This window comes from Saitoella complicata, assembly GCF_001661265.1.
Source record: "Saitoella complicata NRRL Y-17804 unplaced genomic scaffold SAICOscaffold_6, whole genome shotgun sequence".
Lineage (NCBI taxonomy): Eukaryota > Fungi > Ascomycota > Saitoellomycetes > Saitoellales > Saitoellaceae > Saitoella > Saitoella complicata.
The window spans coordinates 273,672-290,412 of NW_017566997.1; the positions used below are offsets into that span (position 1 = coordinate 273,672).

At 52.5% G+C, this 16,741-nt stretch overlaps 10 protein-coding genes and 1 non-coding gene across 11 annotated transcripts; 5 read left to right on the forward strand and 6 right to left on the reverse strand.

Annotated features, from left to right (window-relative positions):
* Positions 1-259: 259 nt before the first annotated feature.
* Positions 260-331, reverse strand: SAICODRAFT_t47. Its single transcript has one exon. It is a non-coding gene; the product is annotated as a tRNA-Val (tRNA).
* An 88-nt stretch (positions 332-419) lies between these two features.
* Positions 420-2,362, forward strand: SAICODRAFT_29543 (uncharacterized protein). Its single transcript, XM_019167450.1, has one exon. The coding sequence runs from the start codon at positions 464-466 to the stop codon at positions 2,186-2,188; it is 1,725 nt and encodes a 574-aa protein (XP_019025546.1). The 5' UTR covers positions 420-463; the 3' UTR covers positions 2,189-2,362.
* Positions 2,363-2,644: 282 nt separating this feature from the next.
* SAICODRAFT_34104 (WD40 repeat-like protein) lies at positions 2,645-4,102 on the forward strand (the record flags this gene model as incomplete). Its single annotated transcript, XM_019168333.1, has 2 exons — positions 2,645-2,909; positions 2,961-4,102. 2 exons carry the CDS (start codon positions 2,645-2,647, stop codon positions 4,100-4,102), a joined length of 1,407 nt encoding a protein of 468 aa, XP_019025547.1.
* Positions 4,103-5,213: 1,111 nt separating this feature from the next.
* On the forward strand, positions 5,214-6,431 carry SAICODRAFT_34105 (ZIP zinc/iron transport family; the record flags this gene model as incomplete). Its single annotated transcript, XM_019168334.1, has 2 exons — positions 5,214-5,319; positions 5,377-6,431. The coding sequence occupies 2 exons, from the start codon at positions 5,214-5,216 to the stop codon at positions 6,429-6,431; spliced, it is 1,161 nt and encodes a 386-aa protein (XP_019025548.1).
* Positions 6,432-6,687: 256 nt separating this feature from the next.
* Positions 6,688-7,747, reverse strand: SAICODRAFT_6190 (uncharacterized protein; the record flags this gene model as incomplete). Its single annotated transcript, XM_019169871.1, has 3 exons — positions 6,688-6,710; positions 6,762-7,256; positions 7,306-7,747. 3 exons carry the CDS (start codon positions 7,745-7,747, stop codon positions 6,688-6,690), a joined length of 960 nt encoding a protein of 319 aa, XP_019025549.1.
* Positions 7,748-7,804: 57 nt separating this feature from the next.
* Positions 7,805-9,871, reverse strand: SAICODRAFT_77877 (acetyl-CoA synthetase-like protein). The gene is made up of 4 exons (XM_019171085.1): positions 9,770-9,871; positions 9,328-9,707; positions 8,985-9,264; positions 7,805-8,933 (listed from the first exon to the last, which is right to left on the reverse strand). Exons 1-4 carry the CDS (start codon positions 9,784-9,786, stop codon positions 7,865-7,867), a joined length of 1,746 nt encoding a protein of 581 aa, XP_019025550.1. The 5' UTR covers positions 9,787-9,871; the 3' UTR covers positions 7,805-7,864.
* Positions 9,872-9,964: 93 nt separating this feature from the next.
* SAICODRAFT_77881 (homoserine kinase) lies at positions 9,965-11,222 on the reverse strand. Its single transcript, XM_019171086.1, has 2 exons — positions 10,323-11,222; positions 9,965-10,268 (listed from the first exon to the last, which is right to left on the reverse strand). Exons 1-2 carry the CDS (start codon positions 11,166-11,168, stop codon positions 10,044-10,046), a joined length of 1,071 nt encoding a protein of 356 aa, XP_019025551.1. The 5' UTR covers positions 11,169-11,222; the 3' UTR covers positions 9,965-10,043.
* A 133-nt stretch (positions 11,223-11,355) lies between these two features.
* SAICODRAFT_90134 (phosphoribosylamine--glycine ligase) lies at positions 11,356-13,915 on the forward strand. Its single transcript, XM_019171680.1, has 4 exons — positions 11,356-11,391; positions 11,459-11,560; positions 11,619-11,783; positions 11,838-13,915. The coding sequence occupies exons 1-4, from the start codon at positions 11,376-11,378 to the stop codon at positions 13,907-13,909; spliced, it is 2,355 nt and encodes a 784-aa protein (XP_019025552.1). The 5' UTR covers positions 11,356-11,375; the 3' UTR covers positions 13,910-13,915.
* Positions 13,916-14,090: 175 nt separating this feature from the next.
* On the forward strand, positions 14,091-14,460 carry SAICODRAFT_34109 (uncharacterized protein; the record flags this gene model as incomplete). The annotated part of the gene is made up of 3 exons (XM_019168335.1): positions 14,091-14,193; positions 14,250-14,374; positions 14,428-14,460. 3 exons carry the CDS (start codon positions 14,091-14,093, stop codon positions 14,458-14,460), a joined length of 261 nt encoding a protein of 86 aa, XP_019025553.1.
* A 557-nt stretch (positions 14,461-15,017) lies between these two features.
* Positions 15,018-15,637, reverse strand: SAICODRAFT_210115 (uncharacterized protein). Its single transcript, XM_019166363.1, has 3 exons — positions 15,519-15,637; positions 15,343-15,442; positions 15,018-15,285 (listed from the first exon to the last, which is right to left on the reverse strand). Exons 1-3 carry the CDS (start codon positions 15,545-15,547, stop codon positions 15,136-15,138), a joined length of 279 nt encoding a protein of 92 aa, XP_019025554.1. The 5' UTR covers positions 15,548-15,637; the 3' UTR covers positions 15,018-15,135.
* SAICODRAFT_29553 (uncharacterized protein) lies at positions 15,247-16,635 on the reverse strand. The gene is made up of 3 exons (XM_019167451.1): positions 15,519-16,635; positions 15,343-15,442; positions 15,247-15,285 (listed from the first exon to the last, which is right to left on the reverse strand). Exon 1 carries the CDS (start codon positions 16,479-16,481, stop codon positions 15,729-15,731), a length of 753 nt encoding a protein of 250 aa, XP_019025555.1. The 5' UTR covers positions 16,482-16,635; the 3' UTR covers positions 15,247-15,285; positions 15,343-15,442; positions 15,519-15,728.
* Positions 16,636-16,741: the final 106 nt, after the last annotated feature.

Here is a 16,741-nt window from a genome sequence, read left to right on the forward strand (position 1 = left end):
GGAGTTGATAGAGGGTGGAGGTGGGATGAATGCTCGTTGTTGCAGCTTGTTGCTCTATTATTACCTCTTGTATAAAGTGAACGGCGCATTGCATATTCGTCGCAGGAACCCGCGCCCGGCTCGCTTGCAGTCCAGAGCAGGTCTTTGCAAGGCTCAACCCAAAGATATAGAGACTTCCGATGACCGCGGATAGCTATAGTGTCCTCGACTTGCAATCGAAAAAAAATGGCGACATTCAAAGGATATTCTGATGAAAAAATGACACCTGCGAGTTTCGATCTCGCGGCCTTTCGCGTGTGAGGCGAATGTGATACCACTACACCAAGGAGCCGGTTGGTTGACAGCAAGTCGTACCATAAACATATGGCATTGAAATAACTGGATGTAAATGCACGTACAGATTCATGCGTCCATGTAAACAAACGTACGATTCTTGTAGCGGGCTCGGTATCCGGCAAATACGATGGCGCGAGAGGTCGTCGACGTTCTTCGGGTATCAACAACGGCTGAAGCCGATTCCTCGGTTCTTTCTGCTCGCACTGACGCTCTACTCCCGTCTTTCAACAAGTTGCTGGCGAAGTACTCGCTTCCCACCGTCTCCTTCCTTCAAGCGATTACTTCGCCCTTGTTCATTGTCCTCTATGAATGCCTTTTAGAAACCCGCCTGCCTATTGCCATTCCGCAGCGGAGAAGCATCGATCATGCTATGCGCATCAAGAACATCAAGCTCCTTATTGGCACTATTGCACATGACGTCTTGGGCATGGACTTGAGCTATCTTGACCCAAGAGGAGTTGTTGAAAGAGACGGTCCAGCATTGATGGATATGGTCGAGGTCTTTCTGGGTATTGGGAGACTTATGGCTGGGAAGCAGGGTGAAGATCAGGCCGAGATTACGGAGGCTTCGCAAGGTTCAGACAACTTCGTGGATGCTACGGAGGACAATGAGCCCCAATCATCACCAAGTTACTCGCATTACTCTGTCCCCATGTCGTCAGCGTCTCCTTCCGCAGCCTCCGGCAGCTCGGTGGGCTCGTCGCCACATGACTTGCTCTCGTTTCGAGCCAAAGGTGTTTTCGAACGGATGAAGCCTACGTTGTCATCTTTGGAAACGGCGCCGCATGATACAGACTCTTCTGAGCCCGAGCCTCGTCCCGAACCTATCCTCTCAAAGCGGCTGCAGATGTTGTTCTCCGATATGGCATCCACTACACCTACGCGACCCAAGACCCATCCGGTTAAGCAAAACCTAACTCAAAAGGCACATTCACCAGCAGCGCGTACACGTTCGATAGTAGCAGCGCACTACACGCCCATTATACAGGCGCGGCGACGAGTATCACGCCAATTGCATGAGCGCGGTGCGCCAGTGTCATTCTCAAGAATCGGCTCACCAGTACGCGTTCTTCCTACACCGAGGAAGCGACCGAGGTCTCGGAAGTTACTGCAAGTGTCACCTCCTACTAGCCGCTCTGACTGGCTGAAGTCGACCGCGTCAGGGCCGTATCACCATAGCGCATCCATATCTGGGGATGACTCGGTATGGGAAGACGAAAATCCGGCGCATCGTCGCACAGTACTGTCGGACGACACAGAGCGAACGCCTCGTGCTAATCGACGTCGCTCACCTGTCCGGATGGCATTTGGTGATGCGCGATCCGCATCGGTTACAAGCGAGTCAACGACTTTCAGCATACCGTCCTATTACAATCGGAGTTCACCATCGTCGGTTGATGCATCATCACCTTCAGTTATGCCAGCAGGGAACGATTCGGGACGCGGTTCGGAAGCCAGTATCGAGTGGTCGGAAAGGAGCAGCCCTGTTTTGCAGCGACCTCGGTCGAGGCGGTCTGTCAGCCAGGAAGTGATGTCAAGCACACAGAATATCTATGTTCCCGTACACGCGGTGAATTTCCGCGTTGATTCGCCGTATACGGCTGCACTTCGGCGACGTCGTGAGAAGGCCATCCATGCATTGCGGAGAGAGCGGGAACATGCTCGGTTGCAGCCTGGGAAAGCGTCACGTCAGAGGTCACACGAGGACGGCGACTGGCTGCAGGACAGTGAAACAAGCAACACCACAGCAGAAGAAGAGGAACTTCATGCTGCCATTGAAAGGCTTCGTTTGAGAGGGATTAAGGAAGTTGAGCGACAGAGATGGTTGCTTCGGGAGCTGGGGCTTCGGTGAAATCATGGCGCATGCAGGTGGTTTGGCGTTTGTCTGCATTTCTATTTCTATATTCTATCCATCTATACCCGGCATTCATTTATACAACTTCCTTGAAGGAATGTGTCGTCCATGACATGGTACAGCGCTTTGCAAGTCGCGGATAGGCGAAGGAGATCTTACGCTGAAAGAAGGCTCTCCAGCCAGAGAAACAGCTCCGTGGGAAGATCCAGGATATTGATCGAATACTCCATGGCAAGCACCTCCCTGTCGCACGTCGACATCCCTTCTATTCTCGTTCTGAAGGAGTCAAACTCACTGTTGTCCCAACGGAGGTCCTTTGCACAAGCTGGAGAGTGTTCAATTTGTTCATTATGTAACGTAGACACGACGCACTTACCGGATTAGGTATAGTAATTTCCCGCAGAACGCGTCTTAATGGAGAGGACGCGTCTGACTGATAGAAGGAGACCAACCATGATGGACTCATCTCCCGTCCGTCCTGTCAAGCACCCTCTTGATGATATCACCAATCGTCTTCCTATCACCCCGGACCACTCTCCTCTCGCTCATGTTAACGGCGTGAAGCGTCAGCGTCTCTCGCCCGGTGACCGACCGGCAAAGCCCGTGTTCGCTCCTGTGGATGCAGCATGCAACGTCGTTGGCAGACGCAGGAAGGCAAGAGTCGGCCTTGAGTTCGGCCGTAGCCTTGGTGTGAACGAGGGCAGGTTCGACCTGAGTGGTATGAAGCCCCTATTCATAGCATGTAGGCCAAATACTAACGTTAGAATAGCTCCTTTGCGAACTGCTGCCCTCAACTACTATTCTACGCCTGACTGGACTCACCACATTCACGCTCAAGAGAACGAGAACGACCACTCGATTCCTTTCGCCGTCTCTTCTTGCAACACGAACTCCCTCGTCGCCATCGCTGATGAAACCGGCTCGGTTCGGCTCCTCGATACAGATCCTTCACGTAACTTCCGCGAGCCGGTGCTTCATCTCCAGCTTCATAACAACGCCATCTTCGACCTTTCCTGGAGTGCCGACGACGCCTTGCTCGCTACCGCCAGCGGTGACCAGACCAGTGCCGTTTTTGACGTTCAGCGACAGGTATGCGTGGCGGGTCTGATGGGGCACACAGCAACGGTCAAACAGATTCTGTTCAATCCTACGAACCCTGCATTACTGTCTACCTGTTCCCGTGATGGCAACATTCACCTATGGGATCTACGCTGCACGGCTGCAAGCAACGGCGGCACGGCGTTCCAAAAGCCAGTGAACTCCGTCTTGACCGCACATGCGACACCTCAGCAACGTGCTTCGAAAAAGAAGCTTCCTCCCACGAGTATCACCAGCCTCGCATATTTACCAAACGGCAATGTGGTATCTGCCTCCGAGTCCAACTCGTGTCTCAAGGTCTGGGATGTTAGACGTCTACACCCCCGTACGCCCATAATCACCACACCAGCTCCAGCTTCACAAAGTCGTCCCTACGGTATCACTAGCATGAATATGGCACCTAACGGACAGATGCTGTATGCCCTGAGCCGTGATGGTGCGCTATATCGCTATGACACTTCATTCATGGTGCGTGGACCTATCGATGCCGGGTGGAGGTGCGATGGGTTGGCCGTGCGGTCTTACTTTGTCAAATCGCAAATCAGTCGTGACGGAAACTACGTTGCGTGCGGATCGAGTGACAACAATGTGGTGCTCTTTCCCACTGCCGGTAATGGGAGCGCGGGTGTCACGTTGAAGGGAGGTCACCTGAAGGAGGTGACGAGTGTTGCGTTCTCGGGAGTTGACAACACTTTGATGAGTGTGAGTGATGACATGGTCTGTCGTTTGTGGAGGGAAGGGTTGCAAGGCGAGGCTGGGGGTCTGAGGAATGCCGAGGAAGGCGCGAGATGGGGTTGGGGTTGGAGCACATGAGCTCCGTAAGGCCGAGCAAAATATGAATTGATGATTGACTTGATATGACGTCCGTGCTTGGCACTGCCTAGTTCCGGCCTTCAACTTATTCAAAGGGATCCTTAGGATTTTTCCTTGACGGAGCACCACGCTGCGTGGCTTCGATTACCGGCAAGCCAGGGTGGCTGCTGGCTTGCTCTATCATAGCCTTTACCAACTTTTTCTTTTCTTTTTAGCATAGCAATGATATCGACGGTGAGATGCCTTACATACAACGTTCCAATCACGAAAGTGATCCGCTATCTCACGGCCCCCAGCTGACTTTGACGACGTGATCACCTCAATGACTACTCGTTCACAAAACCGACGACACTCAACCTCTGTCACTTTATTTCTATCACGAGCAGACCCTTGAACACTATCCTCGCGCTACAGTTGCGAGAGTGCTCAAGAATGTTGGCCGCGCACCTTGAAGGTTACAAGTAATTCTGCACACGCCTCTCCGCCCACCACCCAACATGAAAGGGCAGATTCAACCGACGAACACGCTTTATCATTGAAGCAGACGGACCGATCCTCCGGGTTATACCTTGCTGGTTATCCGTCTGCACTCGTGGACATGGTTCACTCGGTCAGAAAACCGAGGACAATGGAGTTAGTACTGGCGACGTCTTCAACCAGAAGGTTAGCAGTCGCAATCGAGTGTTGCCCGCGGAGTGTCCCGAAGTGCTGCCGCTTTCCTCGACCGCCGCTGCCATAAGCATGCGCACGTAGACTTGAATCGTTATACCAATAACTCAGTTGCAATTGATGGGCATCTCGTCGAGGATTAATACGCGATAACCAACAAGGTGGCCTGGGCGATGTGCCGGCAGCACTGTAACCACCAAGGTCCCCTCCCCCCCAACTTATCCAGCCGATCGCGAGCAACCTTCCGACGCAATTTGACCACCCCCTAGGCCTCCTCTTGAAGTGTTTCATTGAATCAGTCTTTTCATACTTGGTATCTCTTGGCATTTACGGACGCTGTCGCTATACGCTTATATATACCCCCGGCACCTCCTCCTCGATCACCTCCGTTCGATCCGTTATACGAGGCACTCAACTTCACCTCATCACAAATACGGCAAAAATGGCCGACGCAGCAACTCCTCAGTGTGGTGGGGGTAACGAGTTCGACGGCCGCATTGGACTGAGGATCGGAGCCATCTTCATCATTTTGGCGACTTCTACGTTTGGTAAGCTACCGACGCAATTCTCACACCTTTGTTCTTCGGCTAACATCTTGATCGTAGGTACCTTCTTCCCTCTCGTCGCCAAGCGCTTTCCCAGCCTTCGCATCCCGAACTTCATCTTCGAATTCGCAAAATATTTCGGGTCAGGTGTCATCGTCGCAACAGCATTCATCCACCTACTCACGCCTGCGTTCGAGGAGCTCGGTGATGAGTGTCTTCCCTCGGCGTGGCAGCAGTATCCTTACGCCGCGGCATTCGCCATGATTTCTATGTTCGGCGTCTTCTTTGTCGAGTTGTTCGCGTTGCGTTATGCCGACATTGCTTGCGAGAAGCCGATCACGGATGGCCACAGCCACCCTCATGTTCACGAGCACGGACAGGACCATGGACACTCCCACTCGCACTCGCACACTCCCATCCCCCTTGGTGACACGAGCGCACACTTCCATCACGCTCTCGAGCACGACCACCACCACCACCACCAAGGCGACGCCATCTTGCCCGCAGCGCTCGACCCCTCTACTGGCCCTATCGACCCCGTCGATGCCGAGAAAGCCGCACAAAAAGACTACGAGGCACAGCCCGTATGGAGGGAAAGCGACTCTACCGCGACCACCGTCTCTCCCTTCGACGCTCAACTGCTCGGTGTCCTCATCCTCGAATTCGGTGTCATCTTCCACTCCGCAGTGATCGGTCTCACTTTGGCCGTCACTGGGGCCGAGTTCGTCACCTTGTTCGTCGTCATCGTCTTCCACCAGACGTTCGAGGGTCTCGGTTTGGGCGCTCGTCTCGCCAGTGTGTCTTGGCCTCACAAGTCTCTCCGACCATGGTTCTTGGCCGCGGGATACGCCATTACCACACCCATCGCCATCGCTGTCGGATTGGGTGTCCGTAAAACTTACGACCCGAACTCTCAAACCGCGTTGCTTGTGTCCGGAATTTTGGACTCGACTGCTGCTGGTATCTTACTTTACACTGGCTTGGTAGAGTTGCTCGCGCACGAGTTCTTGTTTGACCCCGTGACGAGGGGAATGGAGCTCAAGAAGTTGTTGTACTGCATCACTTGTGTTATCTGTGGTGCTGCTTTGATGGCGTTGCTTGGAAGATGGGCATAAGAAACATCAAAAAAGGGTCTTGAACCGAATACAGAAGGAGGTGTAGGATACGCCGGTAGGATTGAAACATGAAGGGACTTGGATATGGATACCATTGGATTGCTTAGGTTCATCTCTAGTAGATCGGCGTTATTCTATGGCTTAATAGTATACCCGTGCGTTCTGAATATTATCGTTTATAGGAGTACTTGTCCCATGTTGTCTCAACGAATGCAACCGTGCAATCCTTCTATGGCGACTATCTCCCTGTGTAGATCTAAGCCATGCCCACGACGTATGCTGTAACACTGTTAGGATTTCATAGGTTGTAAGGAGACTAGGGTTGCTCACCGTTGAAATCATCAAATGCAGGTAGTGGATCCTTCCACTCGTGCTTTCTATACTCCATGATACCGTCATCGGCATCATCTTCTTCCTCCTCATCCTCGTCCTCCTCACCATCCGTCTCCTCTTTTTCCTGTTTGAGCTTCCTCCCAACCCAAAGTCCCACATCCTTAAACCCCGCTTCCAGCATCGCCTCCTTTAACTCCAGCATACTCCACACTCTGAAATGATACTTGAACGCACCTTCCAACTTACTTCCATCCGAGAAGTAAAAGTTCAGTGCGCATTTCAATGTCCCACTGGTCATGCTGAACGCAGTGCTGGTAAAGGTGTATGTGGTGTCTTTATCGAGGATTCGCTTGTGCAGTGATGATGGAGTCGCGGAGGTTCGTGTTGTGCCGCCGAACATGTCGCAGATGAGGACGCCGTCTGGGTTCAGGGAAGTCAAGGACTTCTTGAAATACTGGAGTAGCAGGGGGCGGGTGTGGAAGTAGAATGCGCCTGGATGTTGTCAGTTAACACATCCGACCAAGTGGAGGGCTTTACGTACCGTAGTTCAAAACGACGATAATGTCTGCCTTGGGCACACCCTCAACTTTCATGACATCTCCATGATACACTGTGACGCGCTCCGCCACAGTCGCATCGGACCGTGTAACTTCATTGGCATACTTGACAACACTCTCATCCAGATCAACGCCAATTGCTTCCCGTTCAACGTTCCGTTTGATCCATTCCTTACACAGTAGCGCCGTACCACAGAAATCCTCTCGAAGGACTCGTGCAGCAGGTAACCCAGGTCGTAGTGCGGTGTATATGCTGTTCAGGGTGATGACTTCCTTTGCGGGTAATTGCACAGCTCGTTGGTAAAGGGCATGTTTGTCGGCCTGATCTGCCAATGGTTTGGTAGCAGCTGATACTGAGGCCTTGAGGAAGGATTCCCTGGTAGTTGAGTGAGAGGCCTTGGATGGGTTCTTGTCTTTCTTGCCCATCTCGCAGCTGTTACAGTTTTGGAGGAGAGTTGAGGGCGAGCGGGAATACGACGAAATGCAGGAACCCGGAGAGCCGGGAATAACGACAACGATCGGATCTTATCAGATTTGATAAATCTACAACTTCGCCTTCACCCTTTCCTTCTCTTTCTGCTCTTGGACAAGCACGCGACGGAGAAGCTTGCCACTGGGAGACTTGGGCAGCACATCCCGGAACTCTACCCCTCCCTTCAACCTCTTGTGCGGTGCCTTCTCTTTAGCTACCCATTCCTTGAGCTCGTTCTCCAGCGCTTTCGGGTCATCATTCGCAAACTGCGGCTTGAGCACGACGATTGCCTTTGGTACTTGATCACTGTAAGGATCGTAGATGGGGATGACCGCGGCATCCGCGACCTTATGGTGCTTGAGGAGGTGACCCTCGAGTTCCGCGGGTGCTACTTGCATACCCTTGACCTTGATCAACTCCTTAATACGATCAACAATGAAGAAGTGCTCCGTGCCCTTTGGCCCAAATTTGACGAGAGCTTCATCGCCAGTTTTGATGAAGCCATCAGGCGTGAACGTCTCGGCATCGGCCTTGGGATTGTTGAGGTATCCCATGACGACGTTAGGCCCCTTCACCCAGAGCTCTCCAGGTGTGTCATACTCTAAGATTTCCTTTCCAGAAGTGGGGTCCACAATCTTGGCCTCGTGGTTGGGAAGGAGGCAACCACTGGAACCGTCCATAACATCGTCGACACGGGTTCCCGTAACAGTCGTAGCAGTCTCCGTCATACCGTATCCCTGACGCATAATAATCTGGGGACAACGCTCATGTAAAGCTTGAATCGTCTCCGCCGTCAACGGCGCAGCTCCACATCCAATGCTGTCAACGTGAGACAAATCGTATTGCAGGACCAAATCGTGCTTGGCTAATAAGATGACAATCGGAGGCACAAGCGGTAGTTTCGCGATTCTATACTTGGTGATGAGATCCAAGAAGGTTTTGAAGTCGAATTTGGCCATGATGACACAGGTGCTCCTCTGATGCGGTGACAAGTGCACGAGCGCGATCAGGCCGTAAATGTGGTAGAAAGGCAGCAAGCCAAGGACCACATCATTCTTTGGCTCCCATCCGGGGGTGCTTTGCTCGTACTTCTCGTGCTGGCAGACGTTTGAGATGACATTGTAATGCGAGACCATGACACTGCCAGAGAGTCAGCCTTCCACTCAGTCCTCACGGAACATGGCAACTTACCCCTTCGGAAGACCAGTAGTTCCACTCGAATAATTCAAGAAAGCAACACGACGCTTCGCCTCTCCATCGCCCCATTTGACATTGGCGTACGTCTTGCTGGACTGTCTGCCTCGAGCAATCAATTCGTCCAACGAAAGAATACCAGTGGACGGAGCGGAATCGATCGTGATGATGTTGGAGCGAGGTACATTTGCTTTCTCCGCGGCGGGCAGCACGGTCGGCAAGTAAGATGAATGCGTAACGACCAAACGGGCCCGAGAATCAAGCATCTGATGAGTCACTGTGTGCAGTCATATCGTTAGCAACTGCGAACATAGGCAGGATGTTGAGGGGATGGACGTACGTTCGGGTGCTGTATAAGCAGGGTTTGCCCCAGAGATCACACCGTTCAAACGATGCGCCGCCCACATAATCGGAGGAGTATGAATGGTGTTGTGGCAGAAGACAACAATCACCTTCTCCATCTCGCTCGCTTCAACATCAAAATCATAAACTTCCAAGAGGCCCTTTGCGATATCGTCTACTTCCTTCCTCAGGCCGGAGATACCGATCTGTTCTCCAGTAGCTCCATCGACAAAAATGGGATGTTCAAAGTGGGTTGTGAGAGAAGATGGGAGGAGCGACTTGGCCGTGTGAAGAGCGGTGGACTCATATTTTTGACTGGGCTGATCGAGAATGAATTGAGGAATAGAGAGATTTGTCGGGATCACCGCGGGTTCGACGCTGGAGGATCAATATTGTTAGCTTGCGAGATCACTGGGTCTTCGGTGATGAGCGCAGCTTACCGAGGGTAGTAGACCATGGTTGTAACAGGTAAGGGAGGACAATGTGTTGCAATTGCGTACGGGGCATCAGGGCATTTGTATGAGTTTGTCAAGGTGGGGCCGGGGGTGCGACGGCCGACTTGCGTACACCGAAATGAAGAGCGCGGGGAAACCCAAGAGCCGCTGTGCGCACATGAACCCCAACTGGGAAGACCTGGCCGAAAGAAGTAGATGGGTAGGTAATATTCATACGTTTTGTTCGTCAATCAATCTATGATACCGCGTCTGCATAAACCTAGACTTCGACGCACTGTGCTCCCTCGTAAGCAGGCTCCAACACCTTGTACACACACGTAACTCCCTCGTCCTTGAACTTGTTCAAGATCTCCTCTGCAATGCCGTCAAAGTTGTGAGTCGCCAAGGCGAGGATCGTGGGACCGGCTCCGGATAAGCAGATACCCAAGAGACCTGGATGTGAGCGAGGGGTGACAGAGGCAAGGATGTTTGGCAACCCAGGGATCTGTGAAGACAGTTAGAAACACGGTGCGAACGTAGCAATCTTTGGATAACTTACCAATCCACTTCTGTAAGGCTGGTGAACCTTGTCTTGCATCGCCTGGTAGATGAGCTCCGGGTCAGGCGGGGACCGGGTCAAAGCGGTCGTGAGGACGGCGAGTCTCTGAAGGTTGAAGATGAGGTCCTTGGCGGAGTACTCTTTTGGCAATACACCACGCGCCTTTGCAGTGGAAACTTCAAATTGAGGGATAATAGCAATAGCCTTGATCTCTTTGGCCCAGCCGTACTTGATGTAGTGGCCAATGTTGTGCGGCGGTTCCGGAGGAGTCAAACCGGTGTCGACACCGCCTGCAGGTTCTGGGAGCACCTCGCTCAATGGGATCTCCTTCCTCTCAGCATCCTTGGCTTCAAGCTCGTTGAGATACGAGCCGACAAATCCACCCATCATTGCTGCCGTCACGTTGTCTGGATGTCTCTCGATCATGAGAGTGTAGTCCATCATCCTGTCCTTGCTCATTCCTAAACGTCCCACCGCGTTACCAAGCATCACACCAGCAACCACCGCAGCACCAGACGACCCAAGGCCGCGTCCGAGCGGGATGGGGTTCTTGACATGAACATGTGTTCCCTGGGGGAAAGCGCGCTGACCGTTACTTCGGAGCACGTAGAGAGCTGTGCGAGTAATCAAGTTGTAGTCGGCCTTTAGCGGGACCTCAGAAGCGCCCTCTCCTTCGTACGAGAGAGTACAATTGAGGGCGGTGGATTCTTCCGGACCAACATAGGACGGATCAACGACGACATCGAGTTCGAGGAAGATCGAGAGGGCGAGACCGACGACATCAAAGCCGGGACCGATGTTGGCCGACGAGCACGGTACTGAGATTTTGTACGAAACGACGGGCATCTGGCTCTATCGAGAAAAAGGATCAGGACTGTGATTCGGCAAGTTGACGGCTTCTAGCAAGCAGCTACATGTACGGTAAAACTCCAGCGCTGCGACTGCGAACTTGGGTCTCACTAGCCCCCCCGCGCGCCACGATGAGTTCCGAAATTCTGAGCATAACGGACCTCGAGCTGTAAAAGTCCCCGCAAAACTCAAATCCCTGACGATATGGCCGATCTCAACGGTGCGTCCTTTTTCTTCTTGATCGGTCATCATTACAAGTCGTCCTCTTGCTAACTTGTGCGCGACAGAGAAGCTCCGCGTCTTGCTAGTCGGTAACGGTGGTCGTGAGCACGCGCTTGCATGGGCCCTCCAGAAGTCTGCCCGTGTCGAGAGGGTCTACGTCGCTCCTGGTGCGTTGCTCTATGCTTGTCTTATCGTATGCCTCGGTGGTCTGACGTGATCTTGTAGGAAACGGTGGTACCGGCAGTGCCTTCGCCAATGTCGAGAACGTCGAGATCGGTGTCTCTGACTTTGCCAACTTGGTCAAGTTCGCTGTTGAGAAGAACGTGAACCTTGTCGTACCTGGTCCTGAAGTTCCTTTGGTTGAGGGCATCGAGACTCACTTCCGCAAGGGTAAGTTTGCCATGGTTACTCGTGCGAACATTGCCTAATCTTACGTTTCTTCAGTCGGTATCCCTGTTTTTGGCCCCTCAATGGCCGCCGCCCGTATGGAGGGCTCCAAGACCTTCTCCAAGGACTTCATGGCCCGTCACAACATCCCCACCGCTGCTTACAAGAACTTCAGCGACTACAACGCTGCCAAGGAGTACCTTGACAGCATCGACCACGACATTGTCATCAAGGCGTCCGGTCTTGCCGCAGGAAAGGGTGTCATTATTCCCACGACCAAGGAGGAAGCACACGCCGCTCTCAAGGACATTATGGAGGACCGTTCTTTCGGTGACGCTGGTGACGAGGTTGTTATTGAGGAGTTCATGACCGGTGACGAGGCCAGTATCTTGGCTTTCTCCGATGGATATACCATCGTTGCTTTGCCTCCTGCGCAAGATCACAAACGTATTTTCGACGGTGACGAAGGACCTAACACCGGTGGTATGGGATGCTATGCTCCCACGCCCTTGGCAACCCCCGAGTTGTTGAAGCAGGTCCAGCAAACCATTCTCCAGCCTACCATCGATGGAATGAGACGGGATGGATACCCTTTCGTCGGTATGCTCTTTACTGGTCTTATGCTTACACCTACCGGCCCCAAGGTCCTCGAATACAACGTTCGTTTCGGTGACCCTGAGACCGAGACCGTTCTTCCATTGCTCGACTCTGACCTTGCCGAGATCTTCTTGGCATGTGTGGAAAGGCGCTTGGATGCCGTTGAGATCAAAGTGAAGCCTGGATTCGCTTGTACTGTTGTCCTTTCCGCTGGCGGATACCCCGGCAACTACCCTAAGGGCGACAAGATCGAGTTCGCTACTCCTGGACCCGACACGCAAGTGTTCCACGCCGGAACCGCTGTTAGGGATGGTGGCATCGTCACCAACGGTGGGCGTGTTCTCGCCGTTTCCGCCACTGCGAACGAGCTCAAGGAGGCTGTCGACAAGGCTTACGAGGGAGTCAAGACCATTCAGTTCAAGGACATGTTCTACCGTAAAGATATTGCGCACCGTGCGCTCAAGCCCAGGGAGACCGCTGCTTCTTCTGGCCTTACCTATGCCCAGGCTGGTGTGTCCATCGAGGCCGGTAACGAGCTCGTTAACCAGATCAAGCCCCTCGTCAAGTCCACGCGCCGCCCAGGTGCTGACGGTGAGATTGGTGGTTTCGGAGGTGCTTTTGACCTGAAGGCCGCTGGCTTCCGAGATCCGATTCTCGTCAGTGCCACCGATGGTATCGGAACGAAGCTCAAGATCGCTCAGTCCATCGGCAAGCACGACACTGTCGGTATCGATTTGGTTGCCATGAACGTCAACGACCTGGTTGTGCAGGGTGCTGAGCCTTTGTTGTTCTTGGACTACTATGCATGCGGGAAGCTTGATGTCCAGAACGCTACTGCTTTCGTTTCCGGTGTTGCTGAGGGTTGCAGACAAGCCGGATGCGCTTTGATCGGTGGTGAGACTGCGGAGATGCCGGGCCTTTACGCTGGGGACGATTACGACGGTGCAGGTACTGCTGTCGGAGCTGTCGAGCGCGGTAGGATGCTTCCTTCATCTGACCTGGGTGCCGGCGATGTTCTTATCGGTCTGGCGTCCAGTGGTATCCACTCTAATGGATTCTCGTTGGTTCGTAAGATCATCGAGCGTTCCGGTTTGAGCTTCACCGATGCTGCTCCATGGAACCCTTCGACTACCATTGGTGAAGGATTGTTGACCCCCACTAAGATTTACGTCAAGCCTCTGTTAGCTGCGGTCAAGAAGGACCTCATCAAGGCCATGGCTCATATCACCGGTGGTGGATTCGTTGAGAACGTTCCGCGCATGTTGCCCAAGAACCTCGCCGCAGAGATCGACGTTTCTGCGTGGGACCTTCCCCCAGTGTTCACCTGGTTGAAGAAGACAGGTGGTGTTCCCATCGAGGATTTGGCACGCACTGTCAACATGGGTATTGGTATGGTCATTGCTGTGGAGGCTAGCAAGAAGGATGAGGTTTTGTCTGTGCTTCGGGCAGAGGGCGAGATCGTTTACGAGATCGGTAGACTGATTGCTCGCGAGGATGAGGGTTGTGTCTTGAAGAACATTGAGCGTTGGTAGACGGCGATAGATAATTCTGGGTTCTTGCGATTGGTTTTAAGGTTCTTTTCATTTTTATTTAATTCGTTTTCATGTATCTTGATGTGCGCTCCCTGGACTCCTGCGTGATACGTCCGGCCGTACAATTAAGCTCGAGGCAGCAAACGACATCTCGAATATTTCCAATCCTAAAGCAAGAACAATGTCGACCGCAGCCCTTAACAACCTTGACGAGGCCAGCCAGAAGGAGATCTTGGCGTTTGTGGAGACTGCGCAATCAAGAGCGAGTATTCAGAGCTCCATTAGTAAGTGATCCAGACATGGGAGACGGCGGATTGCACTGACGTATACCTATGTTCAGACAACTTCGTCGACACCTGCTTCCCCAAGTGCGTGACCCGTGTTTCTGGTGACGCCCTTTCCTCAACTGAGAAGTCGTGCCTTGCGAACTGCGCAGACAGATTTTTGGATGTCAACCTTCACATTGTTCGTTCTTTTCCTGTGTTTACAGGTTTCGTCCATGCTAATGAATCGTGTAGGTCAAGCAATTCGAGAAGATGCAGGGAAGATAGATACAGCTGGTCTCTGGCAAATAAACACGGTGCATTACAATCCCCGGAAAACACCCAAATACCTCTTTACTGAGGTACGCATCGGTTGAATATTCTTGTGCCCGATCTATGACTGTCGCCTCTCGATGCCATGAAGGTTTAATCACGCATCCTTTCTTGAATCCCTCATTTCATTTTCTATACCTGTAACGAGCCTCCTTCTTGTCAATGTGAATCTGAGAGACTGAGCTCTTGCTGTTCCCGTTCGGGGAACGTGAGCGGAAGCGCGATCGATCTCGGCTATCACGTCTATGCCGTTCGGTTGATTTGTTCCGTCTTCTCCGTTCCCTGTCGCTTCTTCTGGATTGCGTGTCTGGTTCATGCTTCCCTGGCCTCTCCCGACTCTCCACCTCCCGTTTCTTTCGCAGATGACGTTGGATGTCTAACAATGGATCATCCATGAGCTTTGCCTCTTCGTCCCTGTCTCGACGACGAGCCTCTCCATCTGTCTGATTAGGTTGTGAGAGCGAGTTTGATGTGGTATACCAAGGTATTCGTTCCCTCTCTTTTCCCGCATGATCTCTTTGTTGCTGGCGTGTCCTCGAGCTTGGCCGTTGATTACTCTCTTCCGGGTTGAGGAAGTTACGACTGGTGTTCAGGCTCTGTTTGGAGTGTCAGCATCACGACATCTCGTAATCAGTGGACTGAAAGCACCTCGCAATCATGATGAGAGCGATTTGGGGCTCTTGCGCCGTGGTATATGTCCCCTTGATATAACAGCGTTTCATCCCTATTTCGAGACTCTGCCGCTCTTGCATGGAGGATGTTAAGGCGTTGTTCCCTATCCTACAATCAACAGAGTCAGCCTACCATGTAGTAAGTATAGTCACTGACTGAACCCACGGCGTCTTGCATGCGCATTTCCTCCTCCTCTTCTTTTCTCCTAGCGGCGTCCTCATCTCGCCGAACTCTCTCAACGTTTGACGTGTTGTATACATTCCAACTGTTGCAGACGTAAGTCTCGGTTGCGGACGGATGTTAAACGGCCTTGGTCATGGCATTAACACAATGAGATGTACCTTTTGTGCTTCAGGATGTTCAACGGCATGGCTGAGCTGTCGGGAAGTACGTGTACCTATGGAGATGTATTTGCTTGCTATCGATGCCTGATACCGACCTGCACACACGCGTACGGAGCACAGCGGTCTGTGCTTGGCTGGTGTAACGTAGACCTGCAGCTGCGTACCGTTGCCGAAAGTATACTAGCGAAGATCCTCCCAATTAACCAATTAATCCATCACTACGTCTCCTTCCTCGTCCACCTCAGTGAACCTGCTATTCGAGCTATACACGATTAACTCCTTACCCTTCTTCTCCGTCTCGTTCTCCGCATCGCGCACGCGACTCATCCAGTCTTCAACCGGTGCCATGAGTGTTTGTCGCAAAAGCCCCACCGGGCTCACTGTACTCTCATATTTTTGTGCTTTCGCCTCCGCCTGATCGTCCTGGCTACAGTATTCGAGCAGCTTCGGATGGGCCGGCCGCGGGTAATTGCTTTCGTCGTTGCCGAAATTAACGGTGTCATTCTCATACTTATCAATGACACTCAGGTTCAGCTCCTCCCCAGTGGAAAGGTCATACAGAGTCGGCCGCGTACTCGACGCAGTGCCTGGATACGAGGAGGGAGACTGTCTCCAATTGCAGTCGTCTGTGGATGGTTTGCTACCACAATGCTCGGGCTGCCGCCAGACACGGCGCGAATCATCCGCACCGGTACCCGGGCCCGGGACATGTACGCCGTGGGATACTGCAGAATTGGTGCTTGAATAAGTACCCCCAGAGATCGGTAACATGCAGGTATACTCATTGTCCTGTCGCAGTCTCTTCGATGCTAGGACCCGTTCCCTGTCATGTTCGTCAACATCAAAGCTTCTCTTCTGAGGTCGCGGGACTGGCGCCGTGCAGCCATAACTATGGGCAGGCGACGGGGATGCGGGCCAGAAGTTTGCGTACTGGGAGGGCGCGAACATAGCTGTGGCCATAGTAAATATGTCTTGATTATGGTCTACAATCTTGCCCGAGCATGGGATTGGTTGAGTTTATCAAGGATTCTGTGCACTGGCGCAGGCAAAGTCTCGAATATTCGCGATTGCCCCGAACGTCTACTCGCAGCTGCTGCACTGCAACCAACCGCAGCCGCTGACAGCAATTATATAGAGATGAGATCATAACGAAGAAAACTTGGTATATTGGTATTGGTATGTAAATCACATCTCAAATCCCAAGAAAGAAGATTCATCAA